Source organism: Bombina bombina, chromosome 3 (assembly GCF_027579735.1).
Source record: "Bombina bombina isolate aBomBom1 chromosome 3, aBomBom1.pri, whole genome shotgun sequence".
In the NCBI taxonomy this organism is placed as follows: Eukaryota; Metazoa; Chordata; class Amphibia; order Anura; family Bombinatoridae; genus Bombina; species Bombina bombina.
Genome location: NC_069501.1, coordinates 1,086,071,072 through 1,086,095,652, shown reverse-complemented (window position 1 = coordinate 1,086,095,652; position 24,581 = coordinate 1,086,071,072). Strand labels below are relative to the sequence as shown.

Here is a 24,581-nt window from a genome sequence, read left to right as displayed (position 1 = left end):
AAAACAGACTCTCTCTGCCGCAACAAGGTAAGGAATACGGAAATGGAAAACAAAAACGTGACCATGCCTGGTCACAGGGTGCACCATGTAGGCCAAAGGAAAGCGCGCCAATCCACAAGAACTGCGCAGCTCAAAAAGGCCGGTATGTTCTGTAATAGCCACGAGCCCAAGCATCACTACACATAAGCAGACAGAATCACATAACAAACATGATTAAAAGTCCCACTGAGACCCTGTCTTCTACATTTACATACATTCCCACATTGAAAAGGAAAATGAAACGATCTTACCGGAATCTACGCCGTGGAACAGTAACACGGTCCTTCAAGTGTGACAGATAGTAGCGTTGCTTCTGACATGGACTTGAGTGAAGAAAGCAGGCAGCGAAACTCGTCAACGCTGATTGCTTATGGAGCTGTTAATATGATTCAGGATGGTTTCGCAGAAAGACTCTCCCTGCATCTCCGGACTCTAAGTTTCATCCATGCTCTCACTGAGAGGCTGACAGGACTACTTAAAACTCCAGTCCCATTTCGAAGAGTACTACCCTCCATAAGAGACTATCTTGAATCTTCTGACACTTCTCTGTCAACCTCCTGTGACGAAAGGCAAAGAATGACTGGGGGATGAGGGAAGTGGGGGAGGTATTTAACCCTTTGGCTGGGGTGTCTTTGCCTCCTGCTGGTGGCCAGGTTCTGTATTTCCCAAAAATAATGAATGCAGCTGTGGACTCTCCCTGTTTAAGAAGAAAATTCTTTTTAATCAATTTTAATATTTAATAACGTCTTTTAATGTGTTTTTAAAGTAAATATTTGACATTCCAATGTTCTTCACTTAGAAGAAAATCTTATTTTTATATATATATATATATATATATATATATATATATATATATATATATATAAATATGTCTATTATCTATATTATCTATATAAGTGAAGAACTTTAGAATGTAAAATATTCATAAACTACCTTTGGGTTTAGCGAAGTTGGTCTAATGAAGCGTTGGGTTAGCACGAGAGCAATAAGTGTTAGGGTTTTTTTTTATGCACGCTCCATAGAGTCTATGGGGAGAAGAAGTTAACGCAGTCGCAATATCGCTTGCAGGCAAACAATTTACTTTCAACTTGTAATACGCGCATTAACCCAGCGAATTAAAAGTTTACTTTGAGTAGTGTTTGCAAGTGAAAAAAAGAATTTAGCGTGCTACTTGTAATCTTGCCCATAAAAGGGAAGAAACTTGAATGAGCTAATTTGTTAAGGAAATTTAGCTTTCCCCTTTTCTTAGAATATTCCTATAACACATATATATATATATATATATATATATATATATACACATACATGCACACACATCTATATATATATATATATATATATATATATATAAAATTTACTGGCCTTGATCTTATGCTTTTTTCATTTTTAGAAATGAACGTATTACCATTAAAATAAATAAAATTTAATGGCAAACTAGTATTGTAGCTTCATATACCATATACAAGGAATCTAAGAATTATAACATCTGTCCTTCATTATATACCATCACTTACTTGAGCAATCTTCAAGAGAGCAGAGAGAAATCTCCTTCGGATTTCCATTGCACGACGGTTTTATAGAGGATGTTGAAAGACACTCTCTATGCCTCTCCCTTTGGCCTTCGCCACACGTGGTACTGCATGGACTCCATGCCTGCCACAGACTCCATGCTTCTGTAATGTAATAAAGGATTTATAGGTTATCTCATTGCCATAAGGATTACAAATGTAATGCTTGTATTTGTAAACTGTAAAAGCTGTTATGATTTAACTGCTGCTTTCGCTAGTGTTTAGAAGCAGCATGTCTGGGTGGGCGTATATTAAATTTATTAAAGTTGCTGCTGGCAGGAAGATACTCAATAGTAGTAAAAGCATTATGTTTTTGGGGGGCCTGTTAGGGTTATATTATGATAGGCCTTGACACCTCAGTATCAATCAACACTGTTAAATAAACACTGAATGCTTTTCAATATGTTTATGAAATATTTAAAAATAATACACTGAAAAATTTTAATGTTATATTATCTGAAAATAATTTTTGACGTTCAAATGTTACATTCAGTTTTAAAATATATGGGCAATTTAAAGATTTCACTATCAAAGATCAAACTACAGTACGTATCAGTGCCTTTCTTTTTCATTTCTGGGTGAGTTAGCATTTGAAGCCTTTAGTTGTTGGGGGCATTGTAGTGGGTCCGGTCATGTAGGGATGTTCTTTGGGTGTCAGGGGGTGTATTGAGGTTGGGGCTAGTGTAGGTGTATTAAGTCTCTTAGTGAGGCTATAGTAGACTTAGAAGGCGGGCTAAGGTAGGAGTAATAGCAGATAGGCTTTAAGTCACTTTTAGGGTTTATAACAGATTGGTGGGCACATCAACCTGTTCATAGTTACAGTTAATAGAAGATGGGGGGCTGAATGAGCCAGGTCATAGTTAGTGGGGGACCTAGTAAAGTGTATTAATAGTGGATAGGGCCGGATAAACTGGGTCATGGCTCATGATAATAACGGTATAGGGGCAGTTGTGATAAGGCTTTATTGGAATAGGGAACAAGTAATGATAAGGATTTTATTTTTATCATGCGTACAGATTTTAAGCTGCCTTTTGACTCATATAAAAAAATAACAACAGGTCAAACCAATGGTGAAAAAAAGGATGACATGTGACCAGCTGCGCACAATAGAGATATATACATATATTACTGCTACCATATAAAGTGATAGCTATTAACTATGGCAATGCAACTATTGATTGTACAAAAGCTCTAATTGAAAGAAACAGGGTTGACAATACACTGCAACCCTATTACGATCAACAGTGACAGGCATAGAACATAATCCTTAGCATTTAAAACATATACATATGCAGAAAGCATGTTATATTCTTTTTTTCGATCAAACAAATATAATTTAAACAAATTACAAAACATACGCACCTATTTCTCTCCTTATCTCCATGCATTCTTTAACTCTTGGCAATGAGTGGTTGTTGTTGGAGTGCATCAAGAACTCAAAACAATACTTATTTCTTCCAATATCAAATAAAGTGCAATTGAAGTGAGCAGCATTATCTCCCTTTTCCAGGACGTTTTCTGCTATTGACATAATGCCCAGGCTTCTTTGGATTTCACTGTAGACAACCACCTTCCCTTGAGCATAATTACATGGAGGTGGTATTATATTAACATTTACTAAAGTGTCGCATTTGTCTTCTTGTGGTGTTATTAGCTTGTAATTAAAAAGCTGAACAAGGTTAACTGGCCCAACAAAAGCCATGATTAAATCAAGAGGTGTAGCTTTCAGGGATAGTGTAATGAAAGTTTCAGGCCTGTCAGAAGCACATTCAAGCTCAACCCACTGGGATGTGGACAACGGGATTTGCTTTAACGTTTTATACAAAACACCAGTGCCCATCTCTTGAAGATTAGGGATGTGTTCAACCTCCAAGACGACTGGTGGCTCCCAACCAGGAAACTCGGAGCAAAGCTGTGTGTTGGTAAAGACTCCAATTTGAAAGGACCTTAGTAAGTCTTTCGAAGTTCTATTCAAAGCAAAGTGAAACACTGGCCAAGTAACATTCAAGGTGCTGCCGTTCCAGTTATTAATGCTGCTGTGGTTTTCCTCCTCATGAGTCATTTGAAATTGATAAATGCCAGCTGAGATAAAATAAAAACATTCAAATTCAAGTGAACCTTGTGTTTCATTAGAAGCAATAGTTTTACTGGTGACAATCTGATTGTTGTAAAGGTCCAACAGAATTATAGATACATTCCGAGCTGTTATAGTGTTGTTTTTTGAAAGATAAAAATCCACATATACTGGGTCTTTGCTGAAGGCAACATGATGAGTTTGTTTCAAGAGAAGATAATCAGCTTCACCCAACACTGCAAATGGAAAGCAAACCATATTAATAGCTAAATTACAGATACACCGTTCAATACTTTACATGAAATAAAAGGCATTAATTCACTAAAATGTACATATGAACAGATTGTAAAATCACTTATCAGTGTATGCAATTTATTAGCAAAAAAGCTATAAGTAAAGGTCACACAGCAACCACCTTAATAAATGTGTTCACTGTGTATTATTTGCATGGCTGGTGTAAACGATAAACAGCACTTACCAAAACTTGCCCCTGAGTCTGTGCATCACTGACCAATTGTAAAATAGCAGTGCAAGCTCCTAACTACATACAGTATCTGGACTGCGGAATAGTGATGGACAAAGAGAGATCCCTAGGCAAAATATAAGCACTAAAGCGTTACATCAAGCAAGAAGTGCAAATACCCCCTCCTGAAATTTTGCTCTTAAATCTAAACATAAGCACTTATCTGAGTTACTCTTTTGATGCCAATGAGGCACCATTTTTAAAATGATGCGCAGCTTATATGTATTACAAGCAACACTCTCCTGCTGCATATATTGCAACTGATAGTATTTTATTCCGGGCATTTTGCTTGTTTGCTTCTCCCCACTTTAGAAACATATGATATAGAACAAACATTCTTGGGATTGTCATTAGAAATAGTGCAGAAAAGGAATGGAAACGTAGGGGGTGTAGAAGGAACTGTAAAGTAAGATGAAATCCAGTAAAGAATCACACTGGAACACAAAGCTTGTCTGCTCCAGCAAGGTATTCCCTGCTACATAGATGTAACTAGCAAATAAGGGACCTCTAACAAAGTAATGCCAGAGGCAAAAGTTTCCTACAAGCAAAGTCAGGAGATAATCTTACAGGCAGCACGAAACAAGCTACAGAAAGTCCATCTTATTCTTGTAGTGAAGAGCTACAATCAAAGCGGGACACAACAGTTTTTGTACAAAAGAAGTCTTCAGAATGGAACAGAGCTGAATCCCACACTACCTAATTCAAAATAGCTAGAAATACAACTGTAGCTAGAAGCAAGGAATTATAGACAAAGAGAAAACAGCCTGAAGACTTCTGGGAGGTTTCAACCTACTCATAGAATATAAAGCTTAATACCCCACAAAGAAATAATGAGAGAATTACCTCAGCCATTACATGAAATAATGTATTCTATTTATTGGTTTTGTATAATAACTGAAATCTAAATCTTTTGAAAACTGTGTCGTCGTCCCCCCCATAAAGGCAGAGGTGTGTCCACTGTTCATTTTAAGGAAACAAAAGATGCTCACAGTTGTGTATTGCTGCTCCTGAGCATACCTAGATATGCCTTTCAACAAAAGAAACAAAGAAACAACATTTTATAACAGAAGTAAAATAAAAAATCAATTAAACTGCATGCTCTGTCTGTATCATAATAAAAACAAGTCAAAATAAAACTTTGTTTTATATTATTATTATTAAGTAGAAATTAAAATGTTATTATTGTTGCTATTATTATTATTATATAACAGGAATAATATCATCATTATTTAACTGTAAAATTCTACCACATGTTGTATAGTTGAGTAAGTGGCTAGTAGAACACTTTTATCAATATAAAATACAGAATCAGTAAATATTAACAGAAACTTCACAAAATTGGCTAATAAAGGGGGAATGGGACGCTGTTCTGTAGAGATTGCTATCAACAGCTTTATGGGTGAATAAGACAGAAGATTGGGTTTAGTGCATTATTTAGTGCTGTAAAAGTCCCTGAATATCAGAGCACTAATCTTTCCTAGTCGTACATTTAATAGTATCTTATTGAAACATACCGAAACCGCAGAGAAGACCCAACAACACACTGAAATGACCCTGCAGTGTTTCTTTCATTCTGTTTCTTGCAGAGAAGTCTCACTCCATGCTCAGCACTCAGGTACATGCTCTGTCATAGCCAAAATACCTGCACATATAAAGACAAGACAGTTCATTTAAAACAATCACATGCCATTTACAGGGATATAACTGGAATATTATATAGAATACCTGTATAATCTATGTAGAATAGGTTACAAATTAAAGGGATATAAAAGTGCAAATAGAAAATGCATTTTATTATGTTAAGTATGTTTTATTGCACTATTGCTTGCATATAACTATGTGTTTAACTCCTGTAAAAGGGCTGAACAAATAGTTAAATTCAGCACAAGAGCAGCACTGTACTACTGGGACCTAGCTGAACTGGTGAGCCAATGACAAAAGGCATGTGTGTAGCCACCAATCACAGGTTAGCTCCATAATTGCCAGCTATCTAATTTGCCTGGGATAGTCCAGTTTTTGAACCTGTCCTTGCTATTAAATCATGTTCTGCTCAGTCTGTAGTCTAATATTGTGTGCAATGCAGTACTCCCACCACAGGAGGTTGCTGTGGCTTTCAATTTTACTTCTCTGTGGTCTTCTGTGATACTGAAGTTTAGCAGTGTGTAGACAAGTGTTAGGTAAGGGGGAGCCATGAAGTGTGATTATATAATACCAGAGAGGGTAGAATATATATTAATGCTAGCAGGTATTTGTGGTCATAAAATTACATAGGTTTAGCAGTGTGCAGTCAGGAGTCAGGGAAGCCATTAGATGTGATATATAATACCAGCGAGGGTAGAATGCAATGTGTGAGGAAGCAAGGAATGTTAATAGAGTTGCACAATTTGGAAGATATTTAATGGCCCCCATTTATATACTGAGGCTTTGCGTAGCAGGGTCTTAAATGGACAGAAAAGTCTAAATTAAACTATCATGATTCAGATAAAGCTTGCAATTTTGCACAACTTTCCAATTTACCTCTATTATCTAATTTGATTTGATCTCTTGGTATCCTTTGTTGATAAGCATACCAAGCTTGGCTTAGGAGCAGCAAAGCACTACTGGAGCTAGTTGGTGGTGGTGGCTGTGTATATATGCCTCTTGTTATTGGCTCACCGGATGTGTTCAGCTAGCTCCCAGTAGAGAATTGCTGCTCCTTGAACAAAGCATACCAAGAGAATTAAACACATTTTTTATAATAGAAGCATTTTGGAGATGTTTAAAATTGTATTCTCTATCTGAATCATGGAAGAAAAAAATGGGTTTATGTCCCTTTAAGATATGCTCTGGAATTCAGAGCATACAAAAAATCAATTTCTATTAACCTACTGCCAGCAAGCAGAATTCAAGTCTGCAATCACTGCAGCAGCGAAGATCAAAACTAATATTTATCTCATAAATTGCCACCTAATTGTGAATCATTCAATAGTGTTTTAGCTAAAGTCTATATAAACTAGGGTGCATTGTGGTATCCAACTGTACAGATGCGGAAGAGTTAATAATTTAACCTATTGTAAAGGTATTCTTTCTTTGCCAGTTCTGGGCTAGACTACAAGTGGCTGCGCTGACATTAGTGTGCATGATATAAGAATATCGTGGGCACATTAAATTGCGCTTGTATTACAAGTTGAAAGTAAACACGAACGCGAGAGCACAATCATATTTTACGCTTGTTAGAGCGACTGAAAACCTTGCGTAAATGTAGCGCGTTAAAAAGTTGCACCAAACACAACATAAATACATTTAAAATGACATTTACACTTATATAAACACTATCTGATACCAATTATTCATAGAAATATTTTTAAAAAAATATTAGGTTTACTGTAAATATTTCACATTCCAATGTTCTTCACAAACAGGAATATGTTATTTTTATTGTAAATACATATTTATATATATATATATATATATATATATATATATATATATATATATATATATCTGTGTGTAATTAAACCTGTATATTTATTCCTATAGATATATAAGTATAGATATATATTTTTTACATTAACATTATCACAAATATGAAGAAATATACAGGGTCAGGCAGAAGTAATGCCCCTGTTTCATGAGCTTGTAGAAGTAACGCCCTTTTTTCGAATGTCGTAAGAGTCTGGTTGTGTTATGTTATGTTACATAATTATTTTCTTTAAGAACTCTGTAAGATTCTAACTGCCAGATTACGAGTTTTGCGTTAGCCTTAAAAAGCAGCGTTGAGAGGTCCCAACGCTGCTTTTTTTTCTAACGCTGGTATTACAAGTTTGGCAGGTAGAGGCTCACCGCTCACTTTTCTTCCGCGACTCGAGGCTACCGCAAATCCCCTTACGTCAATTGCGTATCCTATCTTTTCTATGGGATTTGCCTAACGCCGATATTACGAGTCTTGGAAGAAGTGAGCGGTAGACCCTCTCCTGTCCAGACTCCTACCGCATATAAAAGTCAGTAGTTAAGAGTTTTATGGGCTAACACCGGAACATAAAGCTCTTAAATAAAGTGCTACAAAGTACACTAACACCCATAAACTATCTATTAACCCCTAAACCAAGGCCCCCCCACATAGCAAACACTATAATAAAAATTATTAACCCCTAATCTGCCGACCGGACATCGCCGCCACTATAATAAATGCATTAACCCCTAAACCGCCGCACTCCCACCTCGCAAACATTATAAAATGTGTTATTAACCCCTAATCTGCCATCCCCAACATTGCCGCCCCTACCTACAATTATTAACCCCTAATCTGCTGCCCCCAACGTCGCCGCTACTATATTCAATGTATTAACCCCTAAACCTAAGTCTAACCCTAACACCCCCCTAACTTAAATCTATTTTTAATAAATCTAAATAAAATTACTATAATTAAATAAATTATTCCTATTTAAAACTAAATACTTACCTATAAAATAAACCCTAAACTAGCTACAATATAACTAATAGTTACATTGTAGCTATTTTAGGATTTATTTTTATTTTACAGGCAACTTTGTATTTATTTTAACTAGGCACAATAGTTATTAAATAGTTATTAACTATTTAATAACTACCTAGCTAAAATAAGTACAAAAGTACCTGTAAAATAAATCCTAACCTAAATTACAATTACACCTAACACTACACTATCATTAAATAAATTACCTAAACTACCTACAATTAATTACAATTAAATACAATAAACTAAATTCCGAAAAAAAACAAACACTAAATTACGGGAAACCCCCCCCCCCACTAAATTACAGAAAATAAAAAAAATTACAAGAAGTTTAAACTAATTACACCTAATCTAATACCCCTAATAAAATAAAGCCCCCCAAAATAATAAAATTCCCTACCCTACACTAAATTACAAATAGCCCTTAAAAGGGCCTTTTGCGGGGCATTGCCCCAAAGTAACCAGCTTTTTTACCAGCCCTTAAAAGGGCTTTTTGCGGGGCATTGCCCCAAAGTAATCAGCTCTTTTACCTGTAAAAAAAAAGAATACAATACCCCCCAACATTACAGCCCACCACCCACACACCCCTACTCTAAAACCCACCCGATCCCCCCTTGAATAAACCTAACACTACCCCATTGAAGATCACCCTACCTTGAGCCGTCTTCACCCAGCTGGGCACCACTGTAGGGAATTTTATTATTTTGGGGGGCTTTTTTATTTTATTAGGGGGATTAGATTAGGTGTAATTAGTTTAAACTTCTTGTAATGTTTTTTATTTTCTGTAATTTAGTGTTTTTTCCCCCCCGTAATTTAGTGTGTGTTTTTTTTTCGTAATTTAGTTTATTGTATTTAATTGTAATTAATTGTAGGTAGTTTAGGTAATTTATTTAATGATAGTGTAGTGTTAGGTGTAATTGTAGCTTAGGTTAGGATTTATTTTACAGGAAATTTTGTACTTATTTTAGCTAGGTAGTTATTAAATATTTAATAACTATTTAATAACTATTGTACCTAGTTAAAATAAATATAAAGCTGCCAGTAAAATAAAAATAAATCATAAGATATCTACAATGTAACTATTAGTTATATTGTAGCTATCTTATGGTTTATTTTACAGGTAAGTATTTAGTTTTAAATAGGATTAATTTATTTAATTGTAGTTATTTTATTTAGATGTATTTAAATTATATTTAAATTAGGGGGGTGTTAGGGTTAGACTTAGGTTTAGGGGTTAATAACTTTATTATAGTAGCGGCGACGTTGGTGGTGGCAGATTAGGGATTAATAAATGTAAGTAGGTGTCAGCGATGTTAGGGTAGGCAGATTAGAGGTTAATAAAAATTAACTAGTGTTTGCGAGGCGGGAGTGTGGCGGTTTAGGGGTTAATACATTTATTAAAGTGGCGGCGATGTCCGGTCGGCAGATTATGGGTTAATAAGTGTAGTTAGGTTGCGGCGACGTTGGGGGCGGCAGATTAGGGGTTAATAAATATAATGTAGGGTTCGGCGATGTTGGTGGCAGCAGATTAGGGGTTCATAAGTATAATGTAGGTGGCAGCGGTGTCCGGAGCGGCAGATTAGGGGTTAATAATATAATGTAGGTGGCGACGATGTCGGGGGCGGCGGATTAGGGGTTAATAAGTGTAAGATTAGGGGTGTTTAGACTCGGGGTTCATGTTAGGGTGTTAGGTGCAGACATAAATTTCATTTCCCCATAGGAAACAATGGGGCTGCGTTAGAAGCTGGACGCTGCTTTTTTGCAGGTGATAGGTTTTTTTACAGCCAGCTCAGCCCCATTGTTTCCTATGGGGAAATCATGCACGAGCACGTTTTAGCCAGTTTACCGCTGACTTAAGCAACGCTGGTATTACAGTGAGATGTGGAGCTAAATTTGCTCAGCGCTCACTTTTCTGAGGCTAACGCAGCCATTCAGAAAACTTGTAATACCAGCGTTGTCTTAAAGAGACACTGCACCCAAAAATTTTCTTTTGTGATTCAGATAGAGCATGAATTTTTAAGCAACTTTCTAATTTACTCCTATTATCAATTTTTCTTTATTCTCTTGGTATCTTTACTTGAAATGCAAGAATCTAAGTTTAGATGCCGGCCCATTTTGGTGAACAACCTGGGTTGTCCTTGCTGATTGGTGGAAATCCATCCACCAATCAAAAAGTGCTGTCCAGAGTTCTTAACCCAAAAAAGCTTAGATGGCTTTTATTTCAAATAAAGATAGCAAGAGAATGAAGAAAAATTGATAATAGGAGTAAATTAGAAAGTTGCTTAAAATTGCATGCTCTAGCTGAATCACAAAAGAAAAAAAATTGGGTTCAGTGTCCCTTTAAGTGAGCGCTGAAAAAAAAAAAAAAGGCTCGTTAGCACCGCACGGCTTTACCTACAAAACTCGTAATCTAGCCGTAAGTCTGTAATAAAATATTTGATATAGATTGCAAGCTCATGAAAAAACATAATTTATGCTTACCTGATATATTTATTTCTCTTGTAGTGTATCCAGTCCATGGATCATCCATTACTTGTGGGATATTCTCCTTCCCAACAGAAAGTTGCAAGAGGATCACCCACAGCAGAGCTGCTATATAGCTCCTCCCCTCACTGCCATATCCAGTCATTCGACCGAAACAAGACGAGAAAGGAGAAACCATAGGGTGCAGTGGTGACTGTAGTTTAATTAAAATTTAGACCTGCCTTAAAAGGACAGGGCGGGCCGTGGACTGGATACACTACAAGAGAAATAAATTTATCAGGTAAGCATAAATTATGTTTTCTCTTGTTAAGTGTATCCAGTCCACGGATCATCCATTACTTGTGGGATACCAATACCAAAGCAAAAGTACACGGATGATGGGAGGGACAAGGCAGGAACTTAAACGGAAGGAACCACTGCCTGTAGAACCTTTCTCCCAAAAACAGCCTCCGAAGAAGCAAAAGTGTCAAATTTGTAACATTTTGAAAAGGTGTGAAGCGAAGACCAAGTCGCAGCCTTGCAAATCTGTTCAACAGAGGCCTCATTTTTAAAGGCCCAGGTGGAAGCCACAGCTCTAGTAGAATGAGCTGTAATCCTTTCAGGGGGCTGCTGTCCAGCAGTCTCATAGGCTAAGCGTATTATGCTCCGAAGCCAAAAGGAGAGAGAGGTTGCCGAAGCTTTTTGACCTCTCCTCTGTCCAGAGTAAACGACAAACAGGGCAGATGTTTGACGAAAATCTTTAGTAGCCTGTAAGTAAAACTTCAAGGCACGGACTACGTCCAGATTATGCAAAAGACGTTCCTTCTTTGAAGAAGGATTAGGACACAATGATGGAACAACAATCTCTTGATTGATATTCCTGTTAGAAACCACCTTAGGTAAAAACCCAGGTTTGGTACGCAGAACTACCTTGTTTGAATGAAAAATCAGATAAGGAGAATCACAATGTAAGGCAGATAACTCAGAGACTCTTCGAGCCGAGGAAATAGCCATCAAAAACAGAACTTTCTAAGATAAAAGTTTAATATCAATGGAATGAAGGGGTTCAAACGGAACTCCCTGAAGAACTTTAAGAACCAAGTTTAAGCTCCACGGGGGAGCAACAGTTTTAAACACAGGCTTAATCCTAACCAAAGCCTGACAAAATGCCTGGACGTCTGGAACTTCTGCCAGACGCTTGTGCAAAAGAATAGACAGAGCAGAGATCTGTCCTTTTAAAGAACTAGCTGATAAGCCTTTGTCCAAACCCTCTTGGAGAAAGGACAATATCCTAGGAATCCTAACTTTACTCCATGAGTAACTCTTGGATTCACACCAATAAAGATATTTACGCCATATCTTATGGTAGATTTTCCTGGTGACAGGCTTCCGAGCCTGTATTAAGGTATCAATGACTGACTCGGAGAAGCCACGCCTTGATAGAATCAAGCGTTCAATCTCCATGCAGTCAGTCTCAGAGAAATTAGATTTGGATGATTGAAAGGACCTTGTATTATAAGGTCCTGCCTCAGAGGCAGAGTCCATGGTGGAAGAGATGACATGTCCACTAGGTCTGCATACCAGGTCCTGCGTGGCCACGCAGGCGCTATCAGAATCACCGATGCTCTCTCCTGTTTGATTTTGGCAATCAGTCGAGGGAGCAGAGGAAACGGTGGAAACACATAGGCCAGGTTGAAGAACCAAGGAGCTGCTAGAGCATCTATCAGCGCTGCTCCCGGGTCCCTGGACCTGGATCCGTAACAAGGAAGCTTGGCGTTCTGGCGAGACGCCATGAGATCCAGTTCTGGTTTGCCCCAACGATGGACCAGTTGAGCAAACACCTCCGGATGGAGTTCCCACTCCCCTGGATGAAAAGTCTGACGACTTAGAAAATCCGCCTCCCAGTTCTCTACGCCTGGGATGTGGATCGCTGACAGGTGGCAAGAGTGAGACTCTGCCCAGCGAATTATCTTTGAGACTTCTAACATCGCTAGGGAACTCCTGGTTCCCCCTTGATGGTTGATGTAAGCCACAGTCGTGATGTTGTCCGACTGAAATCTGATGAACCTCAGTGTTGCTAACTGAGGCCAAGCTAGAAGAGCCTTGAATATTGCTCTTAACTCCAGAATATTTATTGGGAGTTTCTCCTCCTGAGTCCACGATCCCTGAGCCTTCAGGGAGTTCCAGACTGCGCCCCAACCTAGAAGGCTGGCATCTGTTGTTACAATCGTCCAATCTGGCCTGCGAAAGGTCATACCCTTGGACAGATGGACCCGAGAAAGCCACCAGAGAAGAGAATCTCTGGTCTCTTGATCCAGATTTAGTAGAGGGGACAAATCTGAGTAATCCCCATTCCACTGACTTAGCATGCATAATTGCAGCGGTCTGAGATGCAGGCGCGCAAATGGCACTATGTCCATTGCCGCTACCATTAAGCCGATTACTTCCATGCACTGAGCCACTGACGGGCGTGGAATGGAATGAAGGACACGGCAAGCATTTAGAAGTTTTGATAACCTGGACTCCGTCAGGTAAGTTTTCATCTTTTCAGAATCTATAAGAGTCCCTAGGAAGGAGACTCTTGTGAGTGGTGATAGAGAACTCTTTTCCACGTTCACTTTCCACCCATGTGACCTCAGAAATGCCAGAACTATCTCTGTATGAGACTTGGCAATTTGAAAGCTTGACGCCTGTATCAGGATGTCGTCTAGATACGGAGCCACCGCTATGCCTCGTGGTCTTAGAACCACCAGAAGTGAGCCCAGAACCTTTGTAAAAATTCTCTGGGCAGTGGCCAGCCCGAAGGGAAGAGCTACAAATTGGTAATGCCTGTCTAGAAAGGCAAACCTTAGGAACCGATGATGATCTTTGTGAATCGGTATGTGAAGGTAGGCATCCTTTAAGTCCACTGTGGTCATGTACTGACCCTCTTGGATCATGGGTAGGATGGTCCGAATAGTTTCCATTTTGAATGATGGAACTCTGAGGAATTTGTTTAAGATCTTTAGATCCAAGATTGGTCTGAAGGTTCCCTCTTTCTTGGGAACCACAAACAGATTTGAATAAAATCCGTGTCCTTGTTCCGTCCGCAGAACTGGATGGATCACTCCCATTACTAGGAGGTCTTGCACACAGCTTAGGAATGCCTCTTTCTTTATCTGGTTTGCTGATAACCTTGAAAGATGAAATCTCCCTTGTGGAGGAGAAGCTTTGAAGTCCAGAAGATATCCCTGAGATATGATCTCCAACGCCCAGGGATCCTGAACATCTCTTGCCCACGCCTGGGCGAAGAGAGAAAGTCTGCCCCCCACTAGATCCGTTTCCGGATAGGGGGCCGTTCCTTCATGCTGTCTTGGGGGCAGCAGCAGGCTTTCTGGCCTGCTTGCCCTTGTTCCAGGACTGGTTAGGTTTCCAGGCCTGTCTGGAAATAGCAACAGTTCCCTCTTGTTTTGAAGCGGAGGAAGTTGATGCTGCTCCTGCCTTGAAATTTCGAAAGGCACGAAAATTAGACTGCTTGGCCTTTGATTTGGCCCTGTCCTGAGGAAGGGTATGACCCTTGCCTCCAGTAATGTCAGCAATAATTTCCTTCAAGCCAGGCCCGAATAAGGTCTGCCCCTTGAAAGGAATGTTGAGTAATTTAGACTTTGAAGTCCCGTCAGCTGACCAGGATTTAAGCCCTACGCACCTGGATGGCAAATCCGGAATTCTTAGCCGTTAGTTTAGTCAAATGAACAATGGCATCAGAAACAAATGAGTAAGCTAGCTTAAGCGTTCTAAGCTTGTCAATAATTTCATTCAATGGAGCTGTCTGGATGGCCTCTTCCAGGGCCTCAAACCAGAATGCCGCCGCAGCAGTGACAGGCGCAATGCATGCAAGGGGCTGTAAAATAAAACCTTGTTGAATAAAGATTTTCTTAAGGTAACCCTCCAATTTTTTATCCATTGGATCTGAAAAAGCACAACTGTCCTCAACCGGGATAGTGGTACGCTTTGCTAAAGTAGAAACTGCTCCCTCCACCTTAGGGACCGTCTGCCATAAGTCCCGTGTAGTGGCGTCTATTGGAAACATTTTTCTAAATATAGGAGGTGGGGAAAAGGGCACACCGGGTCTATCCCACTCCTTGCTAATAATTTCTGTAAGCCTTTTAGGTATAGGAAAAACGTCAGTACACACCGGCACCGCATAGTATCTATCCAGCCTACACAATTTCTCTGGAATTGCAACTGTGTTACAGTCATTCAGAGCAGCTAATACCTCCCCAAGCAATACACGGAGGTTCTCAAGCTTAAATTTAAAATTAGAAATCTCTGAATCAGGTTTCCCCGAGTCAGAGATGTCACCCACAGACTGAAGCTCTCCGTCCTCATGTTCTGCATACTGTGACGCAGTATCAGACATGGCTATAACAGCATTTGCGCGCTCTGTATCTCTCCTAACCCCAGAGCTATCGCGCTTGCCTCTTAATTCAGGCAATCTAGATAATACCTCTGACAGGGTATTATTCATGATTGCAGCCATGTCCTGCAAGGTAATCGCTATGGGCGTCCCTGATGTAATTGGCGCCATATTAGCGTGCGTCCCCTGAGCGGGAGGCGAAGGGTCTGACACATGGGGAGAGTTAGTCGGCATAACTTCCCCCTCGACAGAACCCTCTGGTGATAATTATTTTATAGATAAAGACTGATCTTTACTGTTTAAGGTGAAATCAATACATTTAGTACACATTCTCCTATGGGGCTCCACCATGGCTTTCAAACATAATGAACAAGTAGGTTCCTCTGTGTCAGACATGTTTAAACAGACTAGCAATGAGACTAGCAAGCTTGGAAAACACTTTAAAACAAGTTTACAAGCAATATAAAAAACGTTACTGCGCCTTTATTTTTTATTTTTTTTTCAAATTTTCCCAAATTTTGAAATAACAGTGAAAAAATGCAGTTACACTAACGAAATTTTTACAGTGTATGTAATAAGTTAGCAGAGCATTGCACCCACTTGCAAATGGATGATTAACCCCTTAATACCAAAAACGGAATAACAAATGACAAAAACGTTTTTTAAACAGTCACAACAACTGCCACAGCTCTACTGTGGCTTTTTACCTCCCTCAATACGACTTTTGAAGCCTTTTGAGCCCTTCAGAGAAGTCCTGGATCATGCAGGAAGAAGCTGGATGTCTGTGTCTGTAATTTTTGCTGTGCAAAAAAACGCCAAAATAGGCCCCTCCCACTCATATTACAATAGTGGGAAGCCTCAGGGAACTGTTTCTAGGCAAAATTCAAGCCAGCCATGTGGAAAAAACTAGGCCCCAATAAGTTTTATCACCAAACATATGTAAAAAACGATTAAACATGCCAGCAAACGTTTTAAAATACACTTTTATAAGAGTATGTATCTCTATTAATAAGCCTGATACCAGTCGCTATCACTGCATTTAAGGCTTTACTTACATTACTTCGGTATCAGCAGCATTTTCTAGCAAATTCCATCCCTAGAAAAATATTTTAACTGCACATACCTTATTACAGGAAAACCTGCACGCTATTCCCCCTCTGAAGTTACCTCACTCCTCAGAATATGTGAGAACAGCAAAGGATCTTAGTTACTTCTGCTAAGATCATAGAAAATGCAGGCAGATTCTTCTTCTAAATACTGCCTGAGATAAACAGTACACTCCGGTACCATTTAAAAATAACAAACTTTTGATTGAAGAAATAAACTAAGTATAAAACACCACAGTCCTCTTACGACCTCCATCTTAGTTGAGAGTTGCAAGAGAATGACTGGATATGGCAGTGAGGGGAGGAGCTATATAGCAGCTCTGCTGTGGGTGATCCTCTTGCAACTTCCTGTTGGGAAGGAGAATATCCCACAAGTAATGGATGATCCGTGGACTGGATACACTTAACAAGAGAAAAGGGTGTTACTTCTGCCTGACCCTGTATATTTATGTGAAGAACATTTGTATAACATGCTTCTGTCAGGGTACCAGGAATCAGACTGAGACGTGAAGTGCAGAAAGCTCCTTTACTTGTTTCAAGTGATCGCCGCTCTGAGACGCCAAGGCAGCCCACGGCAGATCGCTGTTTTGCTAAGAGGTGAAGTTTCCACCTCTTAGCCAATAGCATGCTGTAAATCCGGCTTGGCGCCCTTGGGAGTCGGATTTCACGCACACTATTTGCTAAAAGGTGGAAACGTCACCTCTTAGCAAAATAGCGATCTGCTGTGGGCTGCCTTAGAAGCTCAGAACGGCGATGACTTGAAACAAGTAAAGGAACTTTCTGCATGAAGAAGGTTATACTTCATAAATGAAAATCCCCTTTATTTGTTCCAATAGTCAATCCTAGCGTTTCAGAAATGCTAGGGTTGATTTTCACTTTAACAACACACTTACCTACAGGATACTGACTTATTCACCTGGTGTGTGTAGTAGTAGGAACCTTAAGGCACCTATCAAGAAACATAAAATTTATAGCAACCTCTAATAGAATAATTAGTTAGACTGCTCATTAAAGTGATCATAAATCGGAGCATTTAAAAAAATGTTAGGATTTACCATCACTAAAAATAAACTGGAGTTTCATTAATGACTCGCCTCGCCTCCAGCTTCCCACTGCACAGTGCTCTTTATTAATGAGGTGACGTTTCAACCTCTAAACCAATAGCAGTGCTAGCATACAGAACACTGTCAGATGACAAGCATGGCTATTGCTTTAGAGGTGTAAATGTCACCTCATTGAGAGAAGAGCCCTGTGCTGTGGGTGGCCGGAGGTTTTGACTTTAGCGCGGTGCCGCGGAACAAACACTGAGTTTGGCACCTTTTTTTTTTTTTTAAATAAGGGATCAATGAAAGTCACGTTTATTTTTAGTGACAAACGACAAATACTAACATTTTTTAAATGCTTGGATTTACCATCACTTTAAGGGCTTGATGATCTAAACCTCCAAGATCAGACATGGTTTTTCTCTCAGGGGCTGCTCTGATGGAATGATCATAAAAAAGGGGCAGTCCCTGCGAGTGACAAGATGGATCCTATTAAAAGTAATGGAGCTTGATGGATAGAACGAAGTTAGCAGGGGGCGCACTTTTAAAATGAAATCCTGCAGCCAATATAAATCACATTACGCTGCTTTCTGCGTATAGCATCTTGCAATCGCCTATAGTTTGCATGCATGTGTTTTTCTATTAGAGTATTAAGTATTTTGAGTGTTTTGAGAAAAGCTTACCACCTTTTAGTTGGTGAGAAAAAACTGAGATCTGTAGTGTGAAAATCTTTACAGAATTATGCTGGGATTAGAGAGACAATTTCACATACGCCCATGGAACGCCCATGTTCAGCCCATTTTACGAAAAAAACAACAATTATGCTTTGTATTTTGTATTTACAAGTACACATTTTTGTGTGTTTTTTGCACATCCAGTGTACTAAAATTAAGATTTACATTGGGCATATTTAATACGATTTATTCCTGTGTCATTCACATAAAAATTTTACATTTTTGGTGAAGAATTTTGTACGATTTTTGATGCATCTTAACAATACAATTTTCCTCTGTTTATTTTTATGTGAATTGTTAAATTATTCATTTTGAATGATGTTTAAAATACAAATTTTATTGTGAACTTTTCATAAGAAAATGCAGTATATGCCCCTTTAGTGAGACACTCTGTTTTCAGGGTAAAAAGTGGCTTTAGATCATTCCACCAGGGAAACAGAAGGACTGGGGAGCAATGTTTAATAATATAGCCAGCCCAGAGAAATCATCTAATGATCTAATGATAATTAGTCCACTCATTGGCCTCTATTTATCAAGGTCTGTCGGACCTGATCCGACAGTGCGGATCAGGTCCGACAGACCTTGCTGAATACGCTCGCCGTATTCAGAATTGCACCAGCAGCTCACAACAGCTGCTGGTGCAATGCCGCCCCCTGCAGACTCGCGGCCGATGGGCCGCCAGCAGGGTGGGGCGTCAATCAACCCGATCGTGCTCTGAGCAGGCGGACAGGTTATGGAGCAGCGGTCTTTGTGACCGCTGCTTCATAACTGCTGTTTCTGGCGAGCCTGTAGGCTCGCCAGAAACACGGGGCATCAAGCTTGATTCGGAGCTTGATAAATATGCCCCACTGTCTTTAAGGAACTTTAAATTTATAACATTTCTATCATAGAGTACTATTTAAACATGCTACAAATATTCTATTGCATAAAATAGTTTAAACTAAAAGGAAGTTCATCTTTGTGCACAACTCATCCCATTGGACAGATAGTTTACTGGATAATTAGAATAACTAAAAGCAGCTCAGTGTAAGCATATTAATATATTATATACAACATTTTTAAAGCACAGGAAAATCCATTTTCATCTTGTGCTACATTTTTAAATGCCACCTTATAAATGCAACAAAATACTTCCTTTAGGTCCCAAACTTTGCAATTATAATCAGAAACGTGTTTATCCAATGTTGTATTCAGTATCTTAAGATCATCATTTCTAACTAATGATTTTGTGCAAAAGAGTGTAAACATGAAACCTGTATAAAACTCTAATGTTTAAACATAATCTAGTAATGTGCTTATATGATAGTAGTCATTATAATAACTTCCTGTATTATATATCTTCATACCCTCATTTTGAGGGATGGAAAATATATAGATTCTGACTTTTAATTTTACTTAACAGTCAGTTGTAAATATTGCTTCACTTTTCAATGATCTATTGGATACAGGAAGGAATATAAACACATAGACAAAGGTTTAAAAGGGAATCATGTCAGTTGGTCATTTCAAAGGTTTATGAACCTTGGGCCAAAAATTAAGTGACTTTCACAAAAGTAATAAGACTTTCTACATTTTTTTTTCATTGTTAATCTTACAACCAACAAAAATAACATAACTGTAATTAATATTATAGGTTGGAAAAAAAATAATAATACAGAAAACATTTGTTTTCTGTACTCTTATATAATTGGCTAGTTGGATTGGTAATGCAATTTATTCATTTTATTTTATTAGATTTATTTTAATTTACAAGATTTATTTTTTTATGTCTACCATGTGTATATATATTGTTAAAGCAGCTGTGACTGTATGAACTGGTTATGTGTGATATTTGACTTGTGTGTTTAAAAACCCCCCAAAAAACCCCCGGAAAACTTTAATAAAATAAATGCTATATTTCTGGTTAACTAAAACATGTTATATTACTCTATGCATTCATATAACTATTATATATATATATATAGCTATTTAGATTTTACAACTTTAATTAACATTGTTTTCTCAAATGTATATGTTAAACTTTGACATAAAAATTTAAAGGATTATCTGATTGCTTTCTACTAAAATATTTAAGATTTCCTGTAAAAATAAATGAAAACATTTTAATATAATAATTTAATTTAATATAATTATTATTATCTAAAATTTATAGAATGCAATTAAGTATAACTACATTAAAGAAGAAAATTTTAACTTTAACATTTACATTGGATTTTAAATTATCTATGTAACCTTTTAATAAAAAAAACCAATACAGCTGTAATTATGTTTTAAAACAGATTATAAGTATCTAATGTCTAATACTTATCACAGAGATCCTTTACTGTTAATTAATAATTTTATTAGGATGTGCTTAATACAAAAAGTATGCTGTTATGAAAAAAAATGCTATGGAAACGATTGTCATACTATCAAATTATGCTTTAAAAAAAAAGTTATTTATTTGAATTTTCTGCAATCAAAATATTAAAACAAAAATGACAAATTATCCATCATAATATGAACAACGACAAAACCTGACAATCACAACGAGGTTGTTGGAACATAATTGTGTAATACATCAACACATGACTTTGTACGTCTAAGGGAGGAGGCGATAAACTCTGGGAAATATATTAAAAGGTTTACAAAAAATAAGCATTATTTATGAGAATGTGAGCGAGGGAGACAGAGCTATAAAAGATATATCAGCAAATAAACATTGCACTGTAAAAAATATCTGAAGAAATAATTATTATTTTAAAAACACTAGCACCCTGTTTACTTTGCATTATTTTGCAGTTTAGAGACATAACCATTGTAAACCCACTGGAGTATGTTGATCTTATCTAACTGCTGAGGACATTAAAGGGACACTGAACCCAGATTTTTTTTTTTTCGTGATTCAGATAGAGCATGCAATTTTAAGCAACTTTCTAATTTACTCCTATTATCAAATTTTCTTTATTCTCTTGGTATCTTTATTTGAAAAGCAAGAATGTAAGTTTAGATGCCAGACCATTTTTGGTAAACAACCTGGGTTGTTCTTGCTGATTGGTGGATAAATTCACCCACCAATAAACAAGTGCTGTCCAGGGTCTGCACCAAAAATTGTCTGGCTCCTTAGCTTAGATGCCTTTGTTTTCAAATAAAGATAGCAAGAGAACGAGGAAAAATTGATAATAGGAGTAAATTAGAAAATTGCATGCTTTATCTGAATCACGAAAAAAAATGTGGGTTCAGTGTCCCTTTAAGGGTCAAATATAAAGAAATAATCAAATTTGGAGAAAGTTATAGGGTCAAGATTCTGGATTCTCCAGTATTTATGTTAGGGACATAAAACACATATTTTAATTTCCTATATGCTTCATTATGCATATTAAAACACCTTTGTAATGTGCTTTTAAAGGGACAGTAAACCTTAAAAATAATGTTATATAATTCTGCACATAGTGCAGAATTATATAACATTATTTAAGTGCTATAGTTCTAAGCGGCTTTTTTCTCTTCAAATAAGTAAAAATTACGGCGCTTTTACAGACCCGCTCTCTGCTCTCTGCTGAGCGGGTCTGTAATATTCAGTCAGCGCATCGGGCCAGCTGTATAGTCACAGCCCGGCCCGACCGCGCCATAGCACTAAGTGCAGCTCGCTCCTGTGACAGGAGCGAGCTGCACTTAGTCTTATGGCGCGATCGGGCCGGTCTGTGACTATACAGCTGGCCCGATGCGCTGACTGAATATTACAGACCCGCTCAGCAGAGAGCAGAGAGCGGGTCTGTAAAAGCGCCGTAATTTTTACTTATTTGAAGAGAAAAAAGCCGTTTAGAACTATAGCACTTAAATAATGTTATATAATTCTGCACTATGTGCAGAATTATATAACATTATTTTTAAGGTTTACTGACCCTTTAATGTTTAGTTAGTGGGTTTTTTTTTTACAGCAGTTTAATTCTGGAAATTGTGCTTTTTCCCCTTACTGCCCTTAAAGGGACACTAAACCCAACATTTTTCTTTAATGATTCGGGTAGAGAATACAATTTTAAATACTTTTCCAATTTACTTCTATTATCTAATTTGCTTCATTTTTAAGATATCCTTTGTTGAAGAAATAGCAATGCACATGAGTGAGCCAATAGCATGAGGCATCTATGTGCAGCTACCAATCAGTAGCTACTGAGCCTATCTAGATATGATTTTCTGCAAAGAATATCAAGAAAATGAAGCAAATTAGATAATAGAAACAAATTAGAAAGTTGTTTAAAACTGCATACTCTTTCTAAATCGTGAAAGAAAAACATTGGGTTTAATGTCCCTTTAAAGTACTATGATCCTATTACATTCTACAAAGTGACTGCTTGATCAGTGCAGGAACTTATGTATATGTCCCTCATTGATCACAGCAAAGGAATGTTTATGGATTGAGAAATAATGCAAAATGTGCTGTCAAAAAGAAGAGTTTTGCGTGGTATTAAAACATTTATTTTGTATGCAGATTTTTTTGTTATACTTAATTGCTGATGTATAAAAATATATAGCTTGAAAGGACATAACCAGAAAGTAAATTATTTCTGACAGTTTTTCTTTCTGAAGTTTAAATTCCACCTTTTCCCATCTCTCCTCTAAGCTATGCATATTAATATTAAGTCTGTTATTGTAAATTGTGTGTTTAGATTATTTAGTAGGCCTTGTTTAAACAGTTTCTAGTATGTTAATATCCTGCAGTATTCAGGATAACTCCTAACTGCTGATTGATAAAGAGGAATACAAAAAATATATTTTATCTGCAGCTTATACCTCTTCATATACAATCAAATATCCTACTGACCTTACCTGCTGCTATTCATATTTTGTGTGTGTATATATATATCTGAATAAATATGCATAATGTTTTAGATTCTATAAAGTAGTTTCTAAAAAGTAATGGTTGCTGCCATTTTGAAACCTATGTTTTCCTTATTTCCTATCTCATCTATTGACAGATAGTGTGCAAACAATAGTTATGTGCAATGTTATAGGAATTATTTAGTCTCTATATGTTCCACAAATATTGTTTGCATACTTTATCCCTAACTGTCATTAGAAAAAGAGATTAGATAAGGGAAACCTGAGTTTCAATATTACTTCATACTTGAAATGGAAAGCCCTTCATACTGCAAAATTGTTTTAAAACAGATAAAACATTTTATATTACATTTTCAAAGTGTTTACAGTTCTTTTAAACAAGTCTTTTATTCTCAGAAGCTTACCTGAGATCCAGCCACTAGCTCTGAGGTCCGTTCTCAGGGGGCATTGGGTTTTTATTCACATGTAAAAGCCATTGTGCCACAATCTTCATTTGACAGAGCAATGCTGAACATTTACACATAGCATTAACTTGTCTTCGACTCATCTGCTTGACTGGAAAGGAGGATTTTGTTCGCCAGCTCTTAATGACAAGTTGCTACTAACACAATTTCCTCCCTGAAGGAAGGGTGGAGAGGGAAATGAATGATTCACTCCCCTTTCTGCTTCTAACACAAAGTAAAGGCAACATGTAACAGAGATACTTCTAAATAGGCCTATGTCCTCATGTAAGAGGAGATTTTCTTACAATACCCTACAAATCCCCTCACCACATACACACCAGGAAACAAGGGAAGGAAACAAGTATGAACAAACATTTTTACAAGCTTGAGTATTGGGATTTTTGGAAATTAAAGCTTTATTCCATGACAGAATATTTGCTTGTTCTTTCGTATGTTAAAACAAGTGTATGGCCTGATAAAACAATTTGCTGTGCCCAGAAAAACAAAGGTTTGTTTTTGCGAGTTTTTGTTTGTAAGGATTAGATCAGCATTAGATCTCTAAATTCAGTGTGAGTAAAATGGGCTACGGTTGGTGACTTTTTTTAGCATTTAGGGATTAATTACAATCATACTCTGTTTTTCGGAATTTCGGACGGTATTGTTAGTGTGGTGTATTTTTGAGTGATCACAAAATGTTTCTGCCAATAATACCCCTCAAGCACAAAATTGTTACCAAAAACAATATAAAATTATTATTTGCCTCATTAATCTTGCCTTAAAAAGAGAGTCTACTTGACAATGTTTATTGTTTAAAAAGATAGACAATCCCTTTATTACCCATTCCCAAGTGTTGCATAGCAAACACAGTTATATTAACACACTTTTTACCTCTGTACC

At 37.5% G+C, this 24,581-nt stretch overlaps 1 protein-coding gene across 1 annotated transcript in view; it reads right to left on the bottom strand.

Annotated features, from left to right (window-relative positions):
- The window catches only part of THSD1 (thrombospondin type 1 domain containing 1), a 37,116-nt gene extending 13,256 nt beyond the window's left edge, over positions 1–23,860 (bottom strand). Inside the window, exons 1-4 of the mRNA XM_053708390.1 lie at positions 23,646–23,860; positions 5,719–5,846; positions 2,970–3,917; positions 1,554–1,712 (exon numbers count right to left, since the gene is read on the bottom strand). Coding sequence (XP_053564365.1) covers positions 1,554–1,712; positions 2,970–3,917; positions 5,719–5,776 — 1,165 coding nt within the window. The 5' untranslated portion in view covers positions 5,777–5,846; positions 23,646–23,860. The remainder of the gene's footprint in view (positions 1–1,553; positions 1,713–2,969; positions 3,918–5,718; positions 5,847–23,645) is intronic.
- Positions 23,861–24,581: the final 721 nt, after the last annotated feature.